Below are 23,948 nucleotides of genomic sequence, written 5' to 3'. Positions count from 1 at the left end.
AACACGTCCAAAGAGCCCGAAAGACCCAGAATAACCAATTTATTTTGTAATTAACAGTTGTAAACTGATCTGCCTTGCATTTTTTAATAACTGCTTTAAAAGCAGCAGAGCACGAAATAGTGTCTCTGATGTGTTCTTCCATAGTTTTGGACTCCTCCCTCCCCTTTTTCCAAGCAAAATGTCAAAGTTTTGTCCTTAAACACACATCTGCCAGCCTCTGGATTTCTTCCCCCCCCCCAGAGAAGGGCTTCCTTTTCATTTAAAAAAAAAGCGGCAATAGTAGTTCTTCAAGGAATGTCATCTGTTGTCTACTGGGTAGGGTGAATGTGACTGTGCCCAGAAGGGCCTGGCCCCCATTGGCCAATCACATAACTGGTTGACTGACCAGCATGGAGGACAATGGGAGTCCATAGCCATGCTATCCATTAGGCTCTATAGAGGGCACCTCCTGAAGAGGTGTGACCCCCAGGAAACACACTGGCACTTTCCTTGTTCTTCCATTAAGAACATGGCAGCATCAGCTTATAATCCTTTCTCTTAGGGGCAAAACTAGAGGCCTACAGATCTGTGTTGTGGGTTGTAACTAGCAGAATTCTTGGGAGAATGCTGGGGACTAGAGTGCTAAATTACAAAGAAATGTACCCCAAAATGGTATCCTGAATCCTATCTAGAATGAATGCAATAATTTACCATCGTGTTAGTGTGCACTTGCCTATTATGTAATATGACACCAGATATATATGTCCTAAATTGGGAACTCCCGAAGGGAATGGAGAGAGAAGAGAAAAACTAAGTTATGGACCAAGATGTGCTTTGGGTGGGTAAAAAAACCTTATTGCCAAGAATTAGAAAATACATTTGTATCAAAACATCACTGTTTAATGAGGGGGGGGAAAGCATGTAGGTTGACAGCTTATTTACAGAGATGTTACTTTACAGCTTCCATCAAGAAAATTAAAATAATAATTCTCTACCTTTAGGAAATTCCACAACAAGGCTGTTAAAAATAAAAAGATTCTTGACAGCTTCTAATTTTTTCACACTGGTCTTTCAGTACTGTATTTAACAATAGCTGCTTAGCCTGGAGTAAGGTGTACAGCCAACCATTTCAGAATTATGCTAGTAAAGATTTTAAGGGAAAAGTCCATAAATGAAATTAAAAGCAGTCGGGTGCTACTGAGTAACAAATCACAGCTAACAAGAAGTCTTCTCTTAGGCCCATCTTCTTTCTTCAAATGAGGTCAGCAACTAAGTATTTTTAAAGAAAGAAGAATTGGCAAAATAATTAGTGATGAGCACATGGACTATCTACATCTATCACAAGAGTGGTCAAAGTATGAACCTCAGGATTTTGGTGTGCACCAACTGGCATTCCTCACTACTGGCTGCACTGCATCAGGCTGATCTGAATTGTAGTCCAACAACATTTGAAAAGTCATGCTTCACTCTCACATCCACCACATTACTGAGTGAACTGCATGAGGTCAAATAATGTATTTTATTGTTGCAACATTTATTCTGTGACACAGTTTGTTCACAGGAGAAAATGTCTTAAATTCAGATCAAGGTTTATATGAAAAGACAGGCTGTTGACAACTTAAGGCTGTGCATCTTCACATCTAACTAACTAGTATAAGCATCACAAACTAGATAGTGTAGATCTGGGTTCTCAAAGCCCACTAAGAAAGTTCTTTGAGGGACCTCAAGTACATCTCAAATGGTTGTTAAAATAAAATGGAGAAGGGGAAAGCCACATATGCTGCTTGAGAGAAGGCAAAACTAAATGCTGCAAACAAAATTTGTTTGACAAACTAAGAGTGCACAGATGCAGGTTCTCATGGACCAGCCAAGAACTTAAGACCTTACAATGATCTGCTTAGTTTCTTGTTCTGCTGTACTGGTAGAAGTAACAACTATGACTGTACTTTTTATAGTTATTGTTATAAATGTTTTAAGCTCCTGTTTAGTTAACTCTATTTTATAGTTAAATCTAGCAAACTGTCTTGAGCTGGCTGAGTAGGCTGGAGCAGCTAGCTACAAAGCCAGGGGCCAGAAGTTCACTCCCAGGAAAAAAGCTAAGCTATGTGGTCATAGGTAAGCTATACAGTCTCAAGAGTACCAACAAAGAGGGACTAATAAATCACTTCTGAGTACTCTGTACCTAGAAAACTCTATATGAGAAGAGTTGCTGCAGGTTGAAATCAACACGATGCCACATTATTATTATTATTAATGCAAACAGTCTTGAAGAATTTTCATCTCAAAAAGCAACCCTGCCACTGATTCCTCAGCTAAAAACTAGAGCAGATAAAATGCAAAGTTTCCAGATGCGAAGAGTAAGTTCTCAGAAGATAGGGGGTGGGAATGCTGTATCACACTACCTCCCTTAGAAAAGTTTGTTTTCTGTCCCAGAAGAGTCCCAGTCTCTGCTCTAGGAAAAGTAAGATTCCACTATATAAGCTGATGTGTCCAATTTAAATTGCCTACACATCAGAAGTGTTTGCTGGTCCTGCAGAGCTTACGCATTGTGTGTGATGCAAAGAGGACTTTTTGTCAAGCAGTTCTGCAGTCAGAAGCCTACCATCAGCATCTATGCAATAAACAGTGGTTAAAAATCATAAGCTAGCTTTCAAATCTGATGCAATCTTCATCAGACCAGGCATTACAGAATTTGGAGTGATCCACAAGAAAAATGTAAAGTCCAAAATCCATGGTCAAACGTACGAGACGAGTTTCCTTGTTTCAAGCAAGTTTTAAGCAGAAACAGCTCAGAGTGGCAGGTTTCAGACTTCACCGCTGGCATTATGGAGCAGAATGGCACTCCCAATCTCACTAGAGGTTGCCAGAAGTCAAACCTGAAGCCTACCACCTCTAAGCTATTTCTGCAGTCCTCATTTTAAAACTTGCTTGAAACAAGGAAATCTGATTTATGCATCTGGCCATGGATTTTAGAACTTTCATTTTTCTTCTGCACTACCCCCTTCTCTGCAATGGCCAGCCTGATATATAGTACTGTTGAAAGTTAACTCCCATTTGTGATTTTTTAAATGCTGTAATAAAAGAATCCTCTCATTGTCTTTGGATAGTGCACAAGAAGCACATGTCTTTCTTTCTTTGTATAAACGGTTGTTCAATAAAGTGCTATTTTGGCTTATAACCTACCTATGAGACAAAGCTTTGCAAAAATGCAAGAAATCAAATACTCACCATTCATCGGCATTTCATCAATCTGAGTGGAGTAGTACTGCTCAATATCTCGCAAAATACGAATGTCATCATTCTTTACAAAATTGATAGCAACACCCTTCCTGCCATAACGGCCTGATCTCCCAATCCTGACGGGACAAGAGTAGGGTACAGAATTGGTGAACACAGCATGCAAAGCAAATAAAACAGTATCTTGAGTGCTTTTTTCTTGGTATGGAGGTAGGATATTTAAAAAGAAAAGAAACAGCTATAGTAGGGAAACAGAATGTAAGCACTTAATGTATGTTGCTGGACTTGTAGTTATTATTATTATATTAACTCCTGTCCACTGGCAGTGCTGGTTGAAGTTGCTATGAACCTCAGTCCAAAAATATGTGGAGGGCAATGTTTTCACTGTCCCTGAATTACAGTGAAAAACACCATGTACCAAAGACACCTGCCCATCTTGCATATTTAGGAACAAGACTATTTTTATTTAACATTTTAATAGGACTATTTTGAATGACAATAGAAAGCAGTAAAATTTTCTTTCTAAAATGTCCATCACTTACTCTGGAATCAATTTTGTTTAAATATCTCCCCCCCCCCCAAAGTATCCAGGGTTCCACCTACTCTTTTTTAGTTGTAAGGAGATAAAAGCCCAGAAAATCCTTTTCTGAAGCCCCCTATTAAAAACAGGACTACAATTTAATATACACGTATACACACCTGTGTATATACAATTCTCTGTTGTTGGGCAGGTCATAGTTAATGATTAGGGACACTTGAGGTACATCCAAGCCTCTGGCCCAAACATCTGTAGAAATAAGCACCCGGCTGTAAAAAGAAAAGGGAAACATTTCACTACATAGGAAAAAAAACATCTGAGCAAAATAAGCACGGTTGTGCATGGATCTTCCTGATCAAGATAAATAGTAAGAAATTATTTCTTTGTTGTTGTAGGTTTTTCAGGCTGTTTGGCCATGTTCTGAAGGTTGTTCTTCCTAACGTTTTGCCAGCCTCTCTGTGGCCGGCATCTTCAGAGGACAGGAGTCAGAACTCTGTCTCTGCTCTGGTAAGACTGGTGGAACATTAGGAAGAACAACCTTGAGAACAATGCCAAAGAGCCCGAAAAACCTACAACAATCATCAGATCCTGGCCATGAAAGCCTTCGAGAATACAAATTATTTGTTCTTTATATCTGTTAGATCAACAAGATCATTTGTTCTTCATATCTGTTAGATCAACAAGAATTGAGACATAAGAACTGAGCAACTTTACCATAACACTGACGTGGCGCAACAGACTGACATAATTTAGGATTAGATTAAACATGGTGACAAACTAGACAATAGGGCATAGACTCTGGATTTGAAATAAAATACTTCAGAAGATTTTGGTCTAAGAACATAACGAGTTGCCATCTTCAACGTTTTCATGTACTATTCACAAAAGACATATCAGCCATGCCAATCAATATCTGTGATCACCAACTGTCCTTTTCACCCAAGATAGTTTCAAAACAAACTGTAAATTGTACCAGAAATATAGTCTTGAAATCTTAAGTAGGGTTTCAGGTTATCAGGTTACCTGTTGTAATCCTCTCTGTAAGCATTCCTACAAAGGCTAATGTGTGCTCTAGCATAGGAAACTAGGAGGCTTACCTTGCTCCTGATCTGAATTCTTTCATGATAGATTCCCTCTCCTTTTGAGGCATGTCGCCATGCATAGATGAAACAGTGAAATTGGCTTCTCTCATCTTTTCAGTCAGCCAGTCAACCTGATTCAGAAAGCAGCCAAAATTATTTTTAAGACTATGACTGTAGTTATCCAAAGATTTTGTTGTTTAGTCGTTAAGTCGTGTCCGACTCTTCGTGACCCCATGGCCCAGACCCTGCCAGGCCCTCCTGTCTTCCATTGCCTCCCAGAGTCATATGTAACCCTCGGAGTGGTCTTATAGGCCAGATGGGCGGGGTATAAATCAAATAAATAAATAAATTGAAGCCTGCATATAATTCTACTCATAACCTGAATGGATCATGTAATATCACTTGCTTACGTACCTTCCTCTTGGTATTACAGAAGATGACAGCTTGTGTAATGGTCAGTGTGTCATAGAGGTCACACAAAGTATCAAATTTCCATTCTTCTCGCTCTACTGCCACGAAGAACTGTTTAATCCCTTCCAGAGTCAACTCATCACTGGACAAAGGAGGCAGAAAAATATTTTTGAACTTGTTTGTTATTTAAAGTTTTTTACCCATAATCTTTTGTTGAAAAGCAAAGTCTGCTGCTGAAAGGGCTCCAAGAAGAGTTACATTATCTGTAATTCACTATTCAGGAGACAACGACATGGATTCAGATAGACACTCTATTCTAATTTAAGTATGAAGTGCTTTCTGTGCTTTCATATTAAAATTACTATTACAGAATCATTAACGAAAGGCCAAAAAAGACCCCTCTTAAAATCACTAACCGTTTTACCAAAATGCGGATGGGGTCAGTCATAAATTTGTTGGTCATCTCCAAGATCTCATGTGGCAAGGTGGCACTGATCAAAACTACCTGTGTTGCTGGAGGTAGGTATCTGTACACATCATAAATCTGTTCTTTGAAACCTAAACAAACCAAATAAACAACATTGACGACACAAAGGAAAAACTGAGAGTCTTTATATATCTTGCTGATCTGAGCTATAGAACCAGCACATTTGCTATAACAAAGAACAATGAAATCTACCCCAAATCTATTCCAGCCATACTATACTAGTTGATCAAAACAGATCAGTGCCCATCCTATACATCTGTGAGCTGCAGCTTTTACACTGGAAATAAGTGTAATGTATTTGTAATAAAGATTGCCCTAATTTTTAAAAAATGTAAGTTTTCCTGCTTTCAAACTACAAAACTAAAAAAATCAACAAAGTAGACATCATCTTTGACTGCTTCATCGTGATAATCTTTGCAGTGCATTGTTCTGCTCTACATACAGTGGGGTCTTGACTTGAGAACTTAATCCGTATTGGAAGGCGGTTCTCAAGTCAAAAAGTCTGTAGGTCAAGTCTCCATTGACCTACAGTGCATTGAAAACCGATTAATCCCGTAACAGGCCGTTTTTGTTCCATTTTGGTTTTTTTCTGGTCTGTAAGTCAATTCTCAGGCTGCAAGTCTGTGAGCGAAGGAAGGAAAGTGAGCCGTCCTCACAAGTGTCAACAGAAGAAGGAGGCGGAGGATGCGCTGTGGGAGAATTGATAAAACTAGATGAGGAAGAAGGGGGCGTCAATAAAGCCATAGAGGTGTTCCTAGCGGAGAGGACGAGAGACTGGGGGGAGGAGTCGAGCGAGTGGAGATGGGATGAGGTTATAAAGGAGGGGAAGGAAGAAAGGGGGACAGACAGAGAAAAGGAGGAAAAGGGCACCCAAACGAGAGAGACAGGAGCAGAGAGGGAAAGAATCGCGACTCTGGTTAAGAACTTTCCTAACCTGATGAAAGAAGACGGCTTGCTGCCTCTGCCTAAAGAGTTGAGTCAGGCGGGAGTCCGTGAGTCCAAAGAGGGATGGAAACCGGGAGGGGGTATGGCTTTTCGCCCTTCGATGGACAAGGCAACCCCTGGTGGTGTCAGCCCTTACCTACCCAGGTTGGAGGGGTCGACCGTGGTCCATCCCTGTTGCAGGACTACCTGCTCAGTTCTGACTGCGTCGGTCGCGAACCCGAACGCAACCGTTCGTTTTGGGGTGAGGAAACAATGAAACATAAAGATGTGGCGCCTGGGACTAAACCCAAGAAGTATAACTTGTTAACAGACGAAGAGTTGCCGGACCCATTCGGTCCAGAGTTATCTGATGTTAAAGTTAATAAAACCAATCCGTTTTTGACTGTTACATCGACTCCAGCTATTATTCCCGCCGATTCCCTTGGTCCGCCCTCTTCAGGAAAAGAACCCAATCACAGTGGCGCCCAACGTGGGGCGGACCAATGGGGAGGCAGGGAAGAGATGACGAGGATGTTGAAGACCATAGAGAGGCAAGAGAAGATGATTGAAAGTTTGACGGAACAGCAAATGTTGGTTACCAGACACATGATGAAGCTGGGGATGGACGATGAAAGAACCCCAAAGAACAATGTGTTTATAAAGAATGGTCTAGTGGCCGGCCCTGCCCCCATCAGGATACAAAAAATGAGTGCTAGCGATGATCCGGAGGCGTATCTACATACATTTGAGCGCGTAGCGGTGGCTGCAGGGTGGCCTAAAGAACAATGGACTTTAATATTGGTACCTTGCTTAACGGGACTATTGCAAGAAGTGGTAGACACCCTGAGCCCCCAAGAAGCCGCACAATACGAATCCGTAAAGACAGCGATTCTAAGGACTCTTAATTTGACGGAGGAAGCGTACAGGAAAAGGTTCAGGGAGCTTAAGTGGAAACCTGGGGTGCATCCACGAACCTTAGTGCAAAGAATGAAAGCTAACATGACTAGATGGATTAAACCAGAAGACAAATCTAAAGAACAAGTCATGGAGGCGTTTGTGTTGGAACATTTGGTGACGACTTTGAGCGGGAATCTGAAAGGGTGGGTGCAGAAGAATAACCCGAAGCAGTTGGAAGAAGCCATCAAGCTGATCGAAGACTATTGCGCCTCAGAAGAAGCAATCAAAGAAGGTCCCGCCTTCTCAGGGGAACGCGGGAGACCTCGTGAGAAGGCGGGGACGCAGGCACAAGGCGGCGGAGTGAAGAGAGGGATGGACGTGCCAGGAGGAGCTCGTCCTCGCGGGCGCCCCTTCGAACCTATGGGGCCGAAGCCAGTGCGCCCAGTTACAGTGGACGACCGCGTGTTTGGGGGGCTTGTGTGTTACGGCTGCGGGACCCCGGGCCACGTGCGTCGGGATTGCCCTGGGACAGACTGCTCTTGGGTAGGCGGATCGAATAATACCCAAGAGAAATCTGGGAAACAAGTAGGTTGGGAGGTGGTTGCATGGGTGAATGGGGAGAAGAAACAGGCGCTAATTGATACAGGATGCGGCAGAACCTTGGTACGGGACATAAAATTAGAAGGGGTGGAAGAAGGGTTTACAGTGAAGTGCATACACGGAGACTCTAAGACCTATAAGACGACGTGGGCCGAAGTTAAAGTTGGAGAGGAGAAACGGAAAATGAAAGTGGGGATTGTTCCAGGACTTTCGAGAGAAATGTTGTTGGGAAGAGACTGGGTGGGTGATAGAACATTAGCCGAATGTAAAGAAGTGATGCAAGGAGACTGTGTTAAAATTGAAGTGGGAGATGATTTCTTGCAGGAGACAACACGCGACCACATGCGTATGTTGCAACAAGATGACGCCACGCTACAAGAACACCTGCGAACCGCGCGTGAGGTGGGCGAAGTAGCTGGGGGAAAAGAGGGGATGATTTTGGACAATGGGCTATTGTATAATGTGACAGGAAAAGGGGAAAGGAGGTTGGTGGTTCCACAGAAATGGCGTATGGCGATTTTACATTTGGCCCATGATATTCCTATGGCGGGGCATCTAGCATATGATAAGATGAAACCCAGGATTGAACAACGGTTTTGGTGGCCAGGAATGGGGAAAGAAATAGAAAGTTATTGTCAGACATGCCCAGAGTGCCAGAAAACTCAAGCCAAACCCAGACCAGGAGCTCCCTTAGTACCCATGCCCCTAGTGGATCAGCCCTTCCAGAGAATAGGGGTGGACATTGTGGGGCCCCTTCTCAAGTCGGCGGGGGGCCACACACACATTCTGGTTATTATAGACTATGCTACCAGGTATCCAGAAGCGGTGCCCTTGCGGTCCACAACATCTAAGGTGTTAGCTCGGGAATTGTTACAAGTCTTTACCCGGCTGGGCTTTCCAAAGGAAATCTTGACAGATCAAGGCACCAACTTCATGGGACAAACCTTGAAGGAAATGTGGGGATTATTGGGAGTAAAACCCCTCCATACAGCAGTCTATCATCCTCAGACTAATGGATTAGTGGAGAGATTTAATAAAACACTTAAAGGGATGCTGAGGAAGTTAGTGATGGAGAAACCAAAAAGGTGGCACCTGCTAGTAGCGCCATTAATGTTCGCAGTGAGGGAAGTTCCACAGGCATCCACGGGATTTACGCCTTTCGAGATGATGTATGGTTGGAACCCCAGAGGTATACTAGATTTGGTCAAAGAGAAATGGGAGAGTGGGAGAGATGAGGTACAAACAAACGTTAAACATGTCATAGAGATGAGAGAACATTTGAAGTTAGTAGCCTCCTTGGCGAGGGAAAATTTGGGAAAGGCCCAAGAAGGGCAGAAACGGAGATATGACGCCAAAGTTAAAGCAAGACAATTCGAACCGGGACAAAAGGTTTTGTTATTGATGCCAGCAGCTTCATCAAAGCTATTCGCCACTTGGCAAGGGCCTTATAAGGTGTTGAGAAAGATAGGAGAAGTGGATTATGAGATCTGGATGCCTGACAAAGTTAAAAAGAAAGGCATCTTTCATGTAAATTTGTTAAAGGAGTGGAAGGAGAGAGAAGCATTATGGGGGGAAGTAAAGGACGAAGAATTTGGCCCGGAAACGAAGGATTTTTTGCGTCAAGGAGTAGAATTAGATTTGGGAGAAGAGTTAACTGCGGAGCAAGAGAGGCAGATGAGAGAGATAGAACACCGATACAAGGAAGTTTTCTCAGGAAAACCGGGTAACACCACGTTAGTCGAACATGCAATCAACACACAACCACAGGTCATAGTCAGATCAGGAAGTAGGAGCTGGCCTAGACACCTGAGGGAGACTATTAATAAAGAGATAGAAGAGATGCTGCAGCTGGGCGTGATTGAGCCATCTTATAGCCCTTGGAGGAGTTATCCGGTAGTGGTACCAAAACCAGATGGGAGTGTCAGGTTGTGCATCGATTATCGCAGGTTAAATGAAGTGTCCAAATTCGATGCTTACCCGATGCCAAGAATTGATGACTTACTAGAACGGTTGGGAGGGGCGGAGTACCTCACCTCATTAGACCTGACCAAGGGATATTGGCAGATACCCTTGAGGCCAGAAGATAAAGAAAAGACAGCGTTTGTAACACCTAAGGGCCTTTACCAATTCTCGCGTATGCCCTTCGGGTTGCATGGGGCAGCGGCGACGTTTCAACGACTGATGGATAAAGTGTTAGCCCCCGTAAAAGATTTTGCCGGAGCTTATATTGATGACATACTCATATATAGTAAAAGCTGGGAGGAGCATTTAGAGCATCTGGAGAAGGTGCTACAGGTGTTGCAGGAGGCTCATCTGAAAGTTAATCCGACCAAGTGCAAAGTGGCGCGTAGAGGGGTAAAATTCTTGGGGTTTCAAGTAAAACAAGGTAGAATACAACCGGTGTCAGACAAAATCGACCAAGTGACTGCCTGGCCCGTGCCCAGGACAAAAAAGGAAGTACAGAGATTTTTAGGGCTAGCAGGTTATTACAGGCAGTTCGTTCCCAACTTTGCCCATATTGCGGCTCCCCTAAGCGATTTGACCAGAAAGAAGAAGGCAAAAATAGTTCATTGGGGAGAAAAGGAGACCGAAGCTTTTGAGGAATTGAAACAGATACTAGCTGAATTGCCCAGTAGATATGCTCCAGATTTTTCCAGGCCTTTCATAGTTCAGACTGATGCTTCAGACCGAGGAGTGGGAGCAGTGTTATCACAAGAGAAGGACGAGGTAGAATTTCCAGTAATGTATTTAAGTAAGAAACTTACCCCTAGAGAGCAGAAGTATTCAACTATTGAAAAGGAGGCTTTTGCGGTTAAATGGGCTATACAGGCTTTAAGGTATTACTTGTTAGGAGCACCCTTTACGCTCATCACAGACCATGCCCCATTACAATGGTTAAACAGGATGAAGGATGTGAATCCCAGGTTGACCAGGTGGTACCTAAGTTTACAACCATTTACCTTCACAGTGAAATATCGTAAGGGAAGTGCCCATGCTAATGCGGATTACTTTTCCCGACAGGGAGAGATGCTACAGCAAACCGAAGAGAGGACGGCCCACTCCTCAGGGGGGGCGTGTGAGCGAAGGAAGGAAAGTGAGCCGTCCTCACAAGTGTCAACAGAAGAAGGAGGCGGAGGATGCGCTGTGGGAGAATTGATAAAACTAGATGAGGAAGAAGGGGGCGTCAATAAAGCCATAGAGGTGTTCCTAGCGGAGAGGACGAGAGACTGGGGGGAGGAGTCGAGCGAGTGGAGATGGGATGAGGTTATAAAGGAGGGGAAGGAAGAAAGGGGGACAGACAGAGAAAAGGAGGAAAAGGGCACCCAAACGAGAGAGACAGGAGCAGAGAGGGAAAGAATCGCGACTCTGGTTAAGAACTTTCCTAACCTGATGAAAGAAGACGGCTTGCTGCCTCTGCCTAAAGAGTTGAGTCAGGCGGGAGTCCGTGAGTCCAAAGAGGGATGGAAACCGGGAGGGGGTATGGCTTTTCGCCCTTCGATGGACAAGGCAACCCCTGGTGGTGTCAGCCCTTACCTACCCAGGTTGGAGGGGTCGACCGTGGTCCATCCCTGTTGCAGGACTACCTGCTCAGTTCTGACTGCGTCGGTCGCGAACCCGAACGCAACCGTTCGTTTTGGGGTGAGGAAACAATGAAACATAAAGATGTGGCGCCTGGGACTAAACCCAAGAAGTATAACTTGTTAACAGACGAAGAGTTGCCGGACCCATTCGGTCCAGAGTTATCTGATGTTAAAGTTAATAAAACCAATCCGTTTTTGACTGTTACATCGACTCCAGCTATTATTCCCGCCGATTCCCTTGGTCCGCCCTCTTCAGGAAAAGAACCCAATCACAAAGTCAAACCTAAATTTTGCGGCCAGAGAAGTCTGTAACTCAAGCTGTCTGTAAGTCAAGGGTCCACTGTACTGACATGAAGCTCCAATGTGAACAAGACTACAGTTTGGAAAAGATATTTGGTCATAGGTCCTGCCTGCCAACTTGCCAAATATTTCTGTTAACTTGCCAATAACTCATAAGAACAAAGGCATAGTAAACGTTATACAACAATATTTCTAGAACCTAGTTTACAATTTATTGTTGAGGCAGAACAATGTAATTTTTCATAGTCAATCTATTCTGATGCATCTGGAAGGTGTTTCTAAGTATATGTACTCTGAAAAAGGCTCACTGCAGGCAAACACATTTAGGCAACTTTACGTACAAGTCACGAAGAGTCAGTCACGACTTAACAACTAAACAACAATGTATAAGACATTTTCCAAGCAGTCTATGCTTTTCTATGGCTGTTAACACATGTACAAGGTATGAGAGGGGAAGATGGACTGAGTGTAGAATGTCGGTGAGAGAAGAGTTAACCATTAGAAAAAAGAAGTATCATAACACAAATGCCCGATGTTAAAGAAAAGGTCCTGCTTAAGCTACCTAGCTACTTTTTGTCTCACATGTGATTGTCCAAGGCTTATCATATCACACTCTAATCAGTCCCAGACAGCCAACGGCCATGCGGAAGTCTACATGTTGTTCACCCATATGGCTTTATGTTCAAGAAGTAACAGTATTCTTTACCTTTATTAAGCATCTCATCAGCTTCATCCAAAACCAACATTTTTATAGCTCGTGTTCTTAGACTTCTGCGACGAATCATATCTGAAAGATTTCAAGTTTGTATCAAGAAAGAGACTAGCCAGAGATACTAAGAACCACTTCCTGTCCTGCAAGCTGGTGGATCAGAGGAGCAAGGAACATTTGGTATTTAATGACAGTAAGACCAGGCACAAAAACCAATCCAATATGACTGTTCAAACTTTACAAAAGCAACAACAGTTAAAGCTGCTTCTCTCTCACTTTCCTTAGAACCAGTTCCAATTACATGTTTAGACATTAAGGCATTTATAAAGCAGGAATAAGCAAGTGGGCATGCTCAGTGCTTCAGGCTATAATTCTCATTAAGTCTAGCCAGAACGGCCAGAGGTAAGTATGTGGGATTTGCAATCCAAAGCATACAGAGAGAACCTGGTTGCCCATCTTTAGATTAAAGGCTGCTACTCACGCAAGCCCTCACTGTGTCAGAAAGCTCTTCTCTTGCCTTCATGACAGGTTTTCAACAACCTATCTGAGAGCAGGGTGGGTACTGCAGATTTTATCTTCTGTCAGCATTGCCCAAGCAAAATCATTCCTCCCAGGCTCATTTCACAGCAGTCATTATGCAGAACTAATACCCATGTCTCTAGTTATTTTATATGGTTGGTACTCCTAGTATTGGGGCAGCCAAATTCTCCCACTCAGGTGGAGGAACAGCTATAATCACCCCAGAAAGAAGTTGCCTGGTAACCAAGACCATCCCATGTGCATTGACTAAAGACAGAAAAGAATTAGGTTAAGGAATCCACCCAGCATTAAGTAAGAAGATGCTACATCTGGTACATCTTTGGAGGAAACTCTGGAAATGTTGCTAGTTTCTGGAAATCCTGGGCGACTTCTAGCACCAATAAGGGACATTTCCTAAATTTATGTATACAGTGGTACCTCGCAAGACAATGACTCCGCTAAACGATGAATCCGCATGATGACTTTTTTGCGATCGCTACAGCAATTCGCAAAACAGTCATTCCAATGGGGGATTTTTGCTGGACGTCAATTAGGTCCATGCTTCGCGAACCGTTTGTTCGCAAAATTACTTTTTTCCGGCTTCGCAAAATGGCTGCCCTGTGTTTTCCGGACCCATGCTTCACAGGGCAGCCATTTTTACAGCTGATCGGTGCTCGCAAAATGGCTCCCCTATGGCCGATCTTTGCTGGACGAGGAGGTATTTTCCCCTTTGGAATGCATAAAACTGGGTTTCAATGCATTCCAATGGGGAAAGGGTTTTCGCATGACGACGATTTCGCTAAACAGCGATTTCAATGGGATGGATTATCGTCGTCATGCGGGGCACCACTGTATAAGAAAATAAGAAAACAAAGAAGCCATGTTGAGGTCATCATTTCATCACACTATGTAAAGGGGAAGGGCAGAACCTAGAGAAGCAGTAGTAGGATGAAGGCTAGCTCAGAAGGAAGCCTACGTGCTGCTCTGTCCAGACAAAATGCATCCATCACAACTCTCACAGAAGCTGAGTGTTGGAGAAATTGGTCCTAGAAATGGCTTGTGAGTTGGCTACCCCTGGCCTAAACTAATGAAAAGGTTCTTCACATATGGTTCAAAGTGTAAGGAAGGAAAAAGAAGAGTCAAGGTAAAGTGGAACACAGTTGTAGCACCCAGCCTAGTGAAAAGAACCGAAAGCTAAAAATTATCTCAGACTGAATTCTCTGTGAAGAAAACTACAGGTATTAGGCAAAATCATATTCTCACCAAATACACGCCCTGGTGTGCCAGCAACAACGTGTTGTCCGTAGTCCAGTTTCCTGATGTCTTCACCAACGTTGGTACCACCAATGCAGGCATGACACTGGACATTCATGTAGTCACCAAGAGCAAGAAGCCCCTATAGAACAGGATACAAATTGCTTCAGGAGGAGCAAGAGCAGTACAAAGCCTGAACTATTACTGAAGCGGGAATCCTTGCAAGAGCAAATACTTTACCAAAAAGCTATATGTGTGGGCATGCGGCACAGATTGAAAAAAGCGAATCCTCCCATATGTGTACAATTTTTTGTTTCTCTATGTTTGATTCCCTTCTTGGTCCTGCAGCAATTTCTGTAACATTTTGTGAGCCAAAACAGTAAATAATGGATTTTTATTTGTTTCATTTACATCCCACATTTCTTCCATTATGAAGTGATATACAAAGAGGGAGGCTCCCAACCAAACACTGATAGGACTGAAAGCTACACAGCTTCAGAAAGATTGCCACATCATGCTTCCTTAAGGTGATGCCCCAGGTCTCATATCTATCTACAGTAGATTTGAGTAGGCACTTTAGCAAAGCAGCAAACCTCCTCTGCTGCTGAAACTCCTGGCTTACTTAATCTGCTACAGTGCAGTGCTAAAAGTATTAAATGATCTGGTCTAAGCACCTTTCTATTTCCCAGCCTTTTAACCTGGGGACATTGCAAGAAATTGAAATCTAGTCAAACCCTGACACTTTACACTAAACACTTTGCACTGTTCAATATGCTGTGCTAAGTGTTTTGTTTTTTAAAAGGGACCCCCAAGGCAGATATCAGCACCAGTAATTACTAAATCACCAGTAATTACTCAAAATTTCAGAGGTTAGTGCCTCCTTGGACTCACTGGATGCAAACAACACACTTTCAGAATGCAAATTAGATCACTAGCTCCATGGTAGTGCTTCCATGCAACACCACTTTGTTATGGACAAAATGTACAAGAACATTTGCAACAGCCCTAACATGAGCCCTACATATGAAGCACTCAAGCTGCTACTCAATGTTACTGCTAAATGCCAAACAGGCATCTGAAGTGACAAAGATGCAGCTTTTAGCAGAGGAACAAGTACAGTGTTGTTACATATGCTCTTTGCATGCAGCCTCATTCCATAATTTACCTATCAGAAAGCTCTTACTTACCTTCTGAATCTGTACGGCCAATTCTCTAGTAGGTGCCAGGATCAAAGCTTGGGTTTCCCGAACCTGGTTAAAACAATGAAATGCAGTGAATGTTAGACACCATTTCTTCTCTGACCTCTGATATTCAAAGTATTTCAAGAGCAATACACCACGGCTTTTTCAACGAGGGGAGGAGTGGGAAGTCCAGCATTCCACAAGGACACAAATCTAGAAAGATCAGCACAGACGCAACAAAACAATGCACTACTTTTGGTCAAAATATCATTTGCATCTTCACTGTGAAGAAACTGAAATTGAGAAATATGAAACATGGAATTCATTTGCTGGACACTTCTTTGCTTACACTTCTATGCCTGGGAAACTGGCCAAATGGACAGAGGTCAGCATGTAAACAGGCAGTTCACACTTTCAACTTAATCTCCTGTTACGAAACACTTCAAAGAAAGAACTGAATAAGGAACAGATGCTTCCATGCTTAGCTTATATTTTATATGAGGGCATATCAAAGCCACCTCACAAGGACTCTAATACCCTAACTGTAATCCCTGACTTAAAAGGAGTCAGTTTGTTTCTTCCCAGAGTTTTATGCAGATTTGGTGGTGGGAATAGAAAGAAGTCAAGAAAGTGGCTTTTGTCCTGATGGAATATGAAACAGGCTTAAGATGTTGTTGGCAACAGGTGTGTAATGGATCATTTACTTGTATAAAATGGATTTGGAGAAACTAGTGGGCATAGAGGATAAACGTGCTTTGCTCCCCTGCTGTTCTGTGATGCCTTCAAGGGATGCTATCCCACTGCTTAGGTATGAATATTAAATAGGGCACACTAGCTTTTATCATTTTTGGTGTGTTTTCTGCTTAAATGCTGTGAAGTCTATCTCCACAAGTGTTCTTGCATTTTGAAAAACCTTATCTTGTAACCATTTGGAACATCTGCCCTTATATATTTTCTTTCTTTCTTTTTAATAAACTACTAAAATCCTTTCAATAGCTGTCTGGATAGTTCAGTGTTTTTGTGTGGGAGCAGTGAGAGACTAGGTGGGTTTGGAGGAACATAGTTTCTGTCAACTTCCTGTAGCCTTCACCATGTCTGACTCCTGCTTGGGCTCTTCCACCCAAGGACAAGAAGAAGCAGTGAAGCCGAGTGAGGCCTTACTGGGGAACCGTGACATTCACAAAGAAAATCATTTATGTTTCAAAGTTACCTGAATGTCGAGGCACTGTAGAACAGAGATGGAAAATGTTGCTGTTTTTCCTGTCCCAGACTGTGATCTAGAAAAAATAAGCAGTATTTTAATAGCTGTATCTTAACAAAGCATAAACAGTCAACTATCTGTACAAGAATAAATTTGGGAATATCTGTACAAGAATAAATTTGGGAATATCAAAATGGCTTTTTGACAGGTAATTACCATTTTGGTAATTACATTGAATTTCTAAATACTGTATTTTCCAAAGGCAGCCCCATGTAAAGCATGTTACAGTAATCAAAGGGGATGTAATTAAGGCATGTGTCACTGTGGCCAAATCAGACACGTCCAGGAATGGGTATAGTCAGTAACAAATACACATTACACAGTGAAAGATACAAAGTAAGCAATGGCTTTTAAATGGTTCATATTGGAGGCTGCGATCTTAAGCATATTCACCAGGAAACAGATCCCACTGGAGTGAGTGAGATTTACTATAAATCAACTCATTTAGGACTGTTCTATTAAAATTAGTTTAACCCTTTTTATTCCATTGTACATGTGAAATCCCAAAGTAAACCCCTCAGACTTTTATTTTGGTCAATAATTCCACTTACTGTGCAATCACATCTCTTCCTTTAATTATCTGTTTGATTGCTCTCTGCTGGATAGCTGAAGGTTTCTCAAAGCCTGGAAAATTCATTTTAAAAGATTATTAGATGTTCCCATCAATTCTAACTTGTATCCTAAAACTTTGACCAAAGTACTATGAATAGACTAAACATTTAGAAATCAGGGTATTAAAAAGTTTCATGCAATTATCATACAAGCAATAATCATGCAATTATCATACAAGAAATAATGACCAAAACTGTATACATGTCTACCCTTATAAAAACTCAAATTAACTGGTCAAAAATGAATCAGAGATAGCATGGATGGATTTACAATAAACAGAGTGCAAGATGAATTCTGTCATCTATTGGCAACTATGAGCTGGGTCAATTTGCACAGTAACAAACCTCAACTGCAGTATGCTCTGTTCTTCCTGGCTTGTCAATCCTTAATGCATACACTTGGGATTTACCTCATATAGAGTATAAAGTCTCCTCCCCTCCCTCCTTTCAATGAAAGACTAAGAAATGTCAAACCTAGATTGCAATTCTTTCTACTTACACTGTTCCTGAATAGACAAGGTGCCTGCCTATTCAGTTAAACAAAGCTGACTTGCCCATTCTACACTTTTCCCTGCTCCACTCTATAAAGAGTGACAGTCCCACTCAACTGAACCACAGCATCTAGGACTATCCCTATCCTACATGGATACTATGCAGGAACCATTCCATTGTAGGAAACAGCACACACCCTTATTCAGACCCTCATGTGTGGCCCTCCACACATACGTGCATATACATCCCTGCAAACAGAAATGAAGCCTAAGACCATCTACGTGTTTCTCACCAAGCATACAGTGACAGATATCTCTGCAGGATGTGTCAGTGAAACAATGTCTTGGCTGTGAGCTGCAAAATAAGCATCTCTCATATTTAAGTGCTAGCCTGACAACTACAGGCAACAAGGAACTGCAAAGAGAAGCCTGCATCCAACTCTGTATAGACAAATACAGAGACTCATAAAGAGGAATGAAGCACCCTGTTCCTTTTTATGCCTCGTGTAGTAACCAAGCAGGCTGCGAAATACTGTAATATACTACATTCTGCACCCTCTTTTTCCTTTTGGTCATCCTCTAACAAATGTCTTGCAAGATTTTTTTTAACAACACTTGTTTAACAGACTTAGTTCCATCCATATTGGATTTAGAACTTATTAAGAAGCTAACTATACCCAAACCCAAGTCCCAGGGAGCCCAGCATTCTATACCCACCGTGGCCTCCAGCAACACAATGCGACTCTCCCGCTTCTGTCCTTCATTAGCTGACATTCAGAGCTATTTCCTTCTTTGACACTCAATACACCTCCATGCTGACCAAAAGCTGTTCTGCTATTTCTCTGCCCCCTTTTAAAGAAGTCCACGCTGACGACCCTTAACATCCCTTGCGAAACGTGGATCAGAACCTTGTGGTGCCTCTAACGGCCTGGCTTATTATAATGCCTGTGTTATGCTAACGAGGGTGGAGGAGAGTTGGGGCTCCTCCACATCTGGAGGAAATACTGTTTGTTTGTTTAAAATATTTTTATCTCTCCCCCCCCCATTGTGAAAGAACCTTGAGTTCACAGTTGGAATGAATAATTACAACAAGAGCAGCAGCAACAATAATAATCATTAGCATCTTTTTAGGATTGCAGAGTTGGAAGGAACCCTACGGATTTACTTATTTATTTGATTTGATTTGTATCCCGCCCATCTGGTCTATATGACCACTCTAGGCGGTCGTATAGACCAGATGGGCGGCCCAACCCCTGCCGCCAAGGAGGCCCATCGGGGAATTCAACTCCCAATCTCTGGCTCCGCAGCCAGAGGCCTCCAACCCCTGGGCGACCGTGGCCAGGAAAGCAGAGGCCTCCCCTTCCACCCCTCGGGAGTCCAGTCAGCCGCCTTGGCTCCTTTAAGGGAGAAACGCGGGACAGAAAGATTTTAAATAAATAAATAAACGATAACCCCCCCCATCCTCCCCTACTCCATCCCAGCCTCTTTCTCCTCAGGGACGGGCCAAGGGGGGGTCGGTCCCCCCGCCGCCCGCGCTCCTCCTCGCTCCCTCCCTCCCGCCGCACCGTAGGCGTAGATGCCGCGCAGGAGGTCCTCGCGGAGGCCCATGGTGTCGAAGGTGGGGGTGACGTCCACCTCCTCGCTGGTCTCGAACTCCACTTTGGTCATGTCCTCCTCCTTCATCAGCCGCTTTCGGGCCGAGCCCGTCGCGCCGCCCGCAGCCCCCGCCATGTCGACTTGCCGCCGCCGCCCGCACTCCCTCGCCGACCGGAAAGGAATAGGCCGCTTACGAGCTGCTCATGCGCACTAGGCCCTCCTCCGACGCTCCCTCGGTGACGCACCTGGCCGACGCCATTCGCCACGCGACGCTCGGCGACGATCCCTCTTGCCCATAGAGATACGCCTTAGAGAGTGACAATGACTGTTTCTGACCAACTAGCAATTATTCTTTTCTTTCTTTCTGCTGGAAAGAAATGAGGATGAGGTCTGTGATAAACTTTTTTGAGGATTACTTTTCCAGACCAGTGGAGCCGTCCTGAGATGAATCTCAAAGTGCAAAAATGGTTCTGTTTTTATGTACTGTATGTAGTTTTAATTGTATACATGCGCGAAACAGACTAACACAGTCTGGCTGCTGTTTTTCCGTTTGAAGCTTGTAAGAAATGTGTATTTCTTTGTAACCAGCATGGTGGAAAATGCACTCAACTTAGGAGTGCATCAGCTTTATTCTTTGCACATTTTCTATATTCCATAGGTCTGATGAAGTGGGCTAAGAAGGTCCACGAAAGCTTAAAGTCTTTCAGGTGCCACAACACTTTTTTAAAATTATTTTTTTAAAAAAATATATTTATTTTTCTTTTCTTTGTGCCTGATATTCTATACGCAAGTTTTCTTTTTTGCTTTATACTGTATGTGAAAGAGCCCATAATACAGAGAGACAGACTGCAATGCTTGTGTCTATGTTTATGAACCAAATGTATTAACTGAAGTACTGTAGGTTCACAGAGTCCACACTTCAGTAAAGCCTTTGTTTTTATTTTAAATGAAAGCTGAGTTCTCAAGGAAGAGGTGCAGTTGTCAAGAAACTTTGTGTGTATTGAGAGTTAAAATAATTAAGGGGGAATAGAACAAGTATCCCTCAAAATGAAAGTGCTTTTAGAATTGAGACTTGAACAATGGTTTACTATAGACATTGCAAGACAATGGGCCAACTCTCTAACAGAGTACTTAGTTGAATATGTTTATGTTGCAATGTGTAAACATGGAGGTGGTGTATGAAGATCTTATAGCTTGTACTCTTTGTACAGTAGTTCCAAAACCTTAGTGTTACAAATACTGGTATTCCAATATTGTGACATTCTAGTACTGTTATAACAAAGCCTTATTTCTCCAAGCTTCACAAATTTTAGTCAAAACATTGTTATTTTAGTCAAAACATTGCCAGATTACAGGCCCTTGGAGTTACAAAGACTGCAGGAACAATAGAGTTTCCTATCAGATTTTTATGATGTTCCAGGCCCCTGGAAATGATAATATTTATAGTTGGTAAGGAATGGTAAACAACTGAAGGAACTATAAATATAGGGAGATAAGATACATACACACAAATTCAGCTCATCATAGCAAGGCAACTTCATTCTTTGCCGCACACACTGGACAACAATAACGATCGTGTGGCAGTGCAGCAGCAAGCTTTATTTACCAGAAGCTAGTAAGAACAATTAACATGGATTTTCATCCATAGATTCAAACTGATTTGGGTGAGCACTGAGAATATTTTTCATATGTGTCTAGATATGCTGCTAACAGGTTTAACAATATATTTTACTTTCATGGATTTTTAATTTTAATAATTTTTAATAGTTTAAGATTCTCTGCTGTTTAATTGTGCCCGTTTTAGGTTATAAGCTCCTTTGTTTTCAAATATGATTTTCATTCTTGTCTGTAATTTTTTATAGCTAAAAGCTTACAAAAATATATTTTTCTGATCTGCCTACAACTTAAATTTTGTTTTTAAAGTATTATTGTCTTTAAATTCTCATAGTTGGAAGTATTTTGGATGACAATCACAAATGCAGCTTTTCAAAAGTTGGTAGGATAAATTTCTGTTCAGTATTTTTGCTTAGAGATTTTTTCATAGCTGTAAGAATTTTTGATGTATTCAATATTTGGTAAGTATTTTTGTGCATATGGAACATAGAAGCAATGTAAATAAATACAACTTGTAGAATTATACGAGTCGATGTTGCCTGGAATTATTGCAACAATGAAAAGACTTAGACCTTGATACTCAGTTAAATTTTGATATGATTGAAAATGATTGTCTGGTTTCATTCTGGAATTAACCCTTAACTGGGATAAATGCCAGCTGTGATGAACACAGGATTCTGATTTTCCTCTGGTGGTCTATAAAGTTCTGAACAAGTTCAGGCATTGGAATCCCTGGCCTGACACAGGTGAGAACCAAGGGCTGTAGGTGACAAATCACTGCAATTACTTTCCTATCTGAAATAACATTCACTATCTATGCTTATCTAATAGTAATAATATAAACATGTGCCATCAAGTCAATTCTGACTTACTGTGACTCTTTTCAGGCTTTTCCAAGTAGAGAATACACAGAAGTGGTTTACTATTCCCTTCTTCTGAGAGTGCCCTGGGACTGTGCAGCTGGCCCAACGCTACCCAGGCTGGTTTTACTTACTGGAGGCTCCATGGGGAATCAAAATCCCATCCACTGGCTCCTTAGTCAGATACCTAAATCCCTGAGCTAGCCAACCTGTCTGAAACAGAAAAAAAAAAGCTTTAAACATCTTCCACTCACACATGCAATGAAAACCATGGTTTTCTACTATGCCTTACTTATACATTACTGAAACAGCCATGTCTACGTTGGCTTGAGCATGTTGTGAGAATGGCTGACGGTCGGATACTGAAATATCTCCTGTATGGAGAATTAGTGCAGGGAAATCGCCCCAGAGAGAGACCACAGCTGCAATACAAGGATATCTGCAAGCGGGATCTGGATGCCTTACGAATGGACCGCAACAGATGGGAAACCCTGACATCTGAGTGTTCAGCCTGGAGGCAGTGGGTGCAACATGGCCTCTCCCATTATGAAGAGACCCTTGTCCAGCAGGCCAAGGCAAAGAGGCCATCCTGAAACCAGTAAAATCAGGGAGCTGTACAGGAGAGATTGTATTTGTCTTCAGTGTGGAAGGGATTGTCACTCTGAAATTGGCCTTCTCATCCACACTAGACGCTGTTCCAAGACCACTGTTTAGATCATGTTACCATAGTCTCTTGAGACTGAAGGATGTCTACAGCATCATTCTGCTTGGAAGAATAGAAGCACCCTTTTGAGCTTTGTGTTGGGGAAATGCTCTGTAAAGATTCCTGCCGTTTACAGAGGTTGGATTTTTTAGACCTTGACATGGTGTGACTTTCTAAATATGTGTAGTGGCATCAGGTCAAATGTGGCCAGTAGATATATGGCACTATAGCTTTCCTGTTTTGAAAGAACTGTAAGAGGAAGCTCCCAACACTGGCCTGGGCCGCTTCTGGGATGTCGCAAGGGCCCTATACCTGATCTCCTATTTTGACCTGAAATTGGGGGCTGCTGACCCGATAACCCCATTTAGAGTATTGAAACAGGTTCAAGTACTCATTTGGTCATGGCACTCCTTAGGTGACCTTTGGGTAGCTGCTCTTTCAAAACCTGATCTACCTCGCAGGGGTGTTGTTGTGAGGATAAAATGGGAAGAAACCGCCTACTCCCTGGAAAGAAGGCTGGAAATGAAAAGCATATTAAATAAAGGAGGACGTCTGATCCACACAGAAACGGTGTCAGGCCAATAACCACATTAGCCAAGAACGGCAACGAGGGTCTTTATTTCTCAGTAACCACGTTTCAAATTTGCCCTCAGCAGTCAGAAAGGTCCAGTGCGTCGGTTCCCGAAGCCGGAGCCTTTTGTTTTCCTTGGGGGGCCCGCAGCAAGGCCAGCACCCGATCGCTCCCGGCCGACTCCTTCCTCCAAGCCAGCAGAGGAGCCGAGGAAAGCACGCTGGAAAGGCGCCCGGGGAGGACCGAGAAAAACCGGAGGAGGAGGGCGGCAGCGTCGGCGGCACGCACTCGCCGCGGGCGCCTGGCGGAGTAGGCCGCCTTGCAAAGTCCGCCGCGCTGGAGTGGAAAAGCCGGCAACTCGGAGTAGTGTGTGGTGGGAGGGAGGACCGGGGGTGTGGGGAGGGAGGGAGGCTGGCTCTCTCCCTCGCAAGGCAAACGTGCCTGTGAGGCGGCTGCCGCCGCCTGCTTAGCTCGGACCCGGTCAGGGCAGCAGCGTCCGCCTCGGGAGGAGGAGGAGGAGGAGGCGGCAGCCCCACGCCGGC

The 23,948-nt window shown here is 43.1% G+C and overlaps 1 protein-coding gene across 1 annotated transcript; it reads right to left on the bottom strand.

The window, feature by feature from the left end:
* Positions 1-857: 857 nt before the first annotated feature.
* On the bottom strand, positions 858-19,870 carry EIF4A3 (eukaryotic translation initiation factor 4A3). Its single transcript, XM_020794775.3, has 12 exons — positions 19,628-19,870; positions 17,512-17,584; positions 16,910-16,976; positions 15,706-15,768; positions 14,528-14,660; positions 12,743-12,823; positions 5,664-5,805; positions 5,251-5,389; positions 4,852-4,967; positions 3,916-4,023; positions 3,208-3,335; positions 858-1,248 (listed from the first exon to the last, which is right to left on the bottom strand). The coding sequence occupies exons 1-12, from the start codon at positions 19,791-19,793 to the stop codon at positions 1,232-1,234; spliced, it is 1,233 nt and encodes a 410-aa protein (XP_020650434.1). The 5' UTR covers positions 19,794-19,870; the 3' UTR covers positions 858-1,231.
* Between the last annotated feature and the right edge of the window lie 4,078 nt (positions 19,871-23,948).

Source organism: Pogona vitticeps, chromosome 1 (assembly GCF_051106095.1).
Source record: "Pogona vitticeps strain Pit_001003342236 chromosome 1, PviZW2.1, whole genome shotgun sequence".
NCBI lineage: Eukaryota > Metazoa > Chordata > Lepidosauria > Squamata > Agamidae > Pogona > Pogona vitticeps.
The sequence above is the reverse complement of the archived record's forward strand: the minus strand, read 5'-3'. Positions and strand labels throughout refer to the sequence as shown.

Excerpts from the sequence above, each read along its gene's own strand:
- EIF4A3 (XM_020794775.3), bottom strand. The coding sequence starts at position 19,793 with ATGGCGGGGGCTGCGGGCGGCGCGACGGGCTCGGCCCGAAAGCGGCTG. Across the intron at positions 15,769-16,909 it reads TACAGTGCCTCGACATTCAG|GTTCGGGAAACCCAAGCTTT; the intron begins GTAACTTTGAAA and ends TGTTTTAACCAG. Across the intron at positions 4,024-4,851 it reads GAATTCAGATCAGGAGCAAG|CCGGGTGCTTATTTCTACAG; the intron begins GTAAGCCTCCTA and ends TTCTTTTTACAG.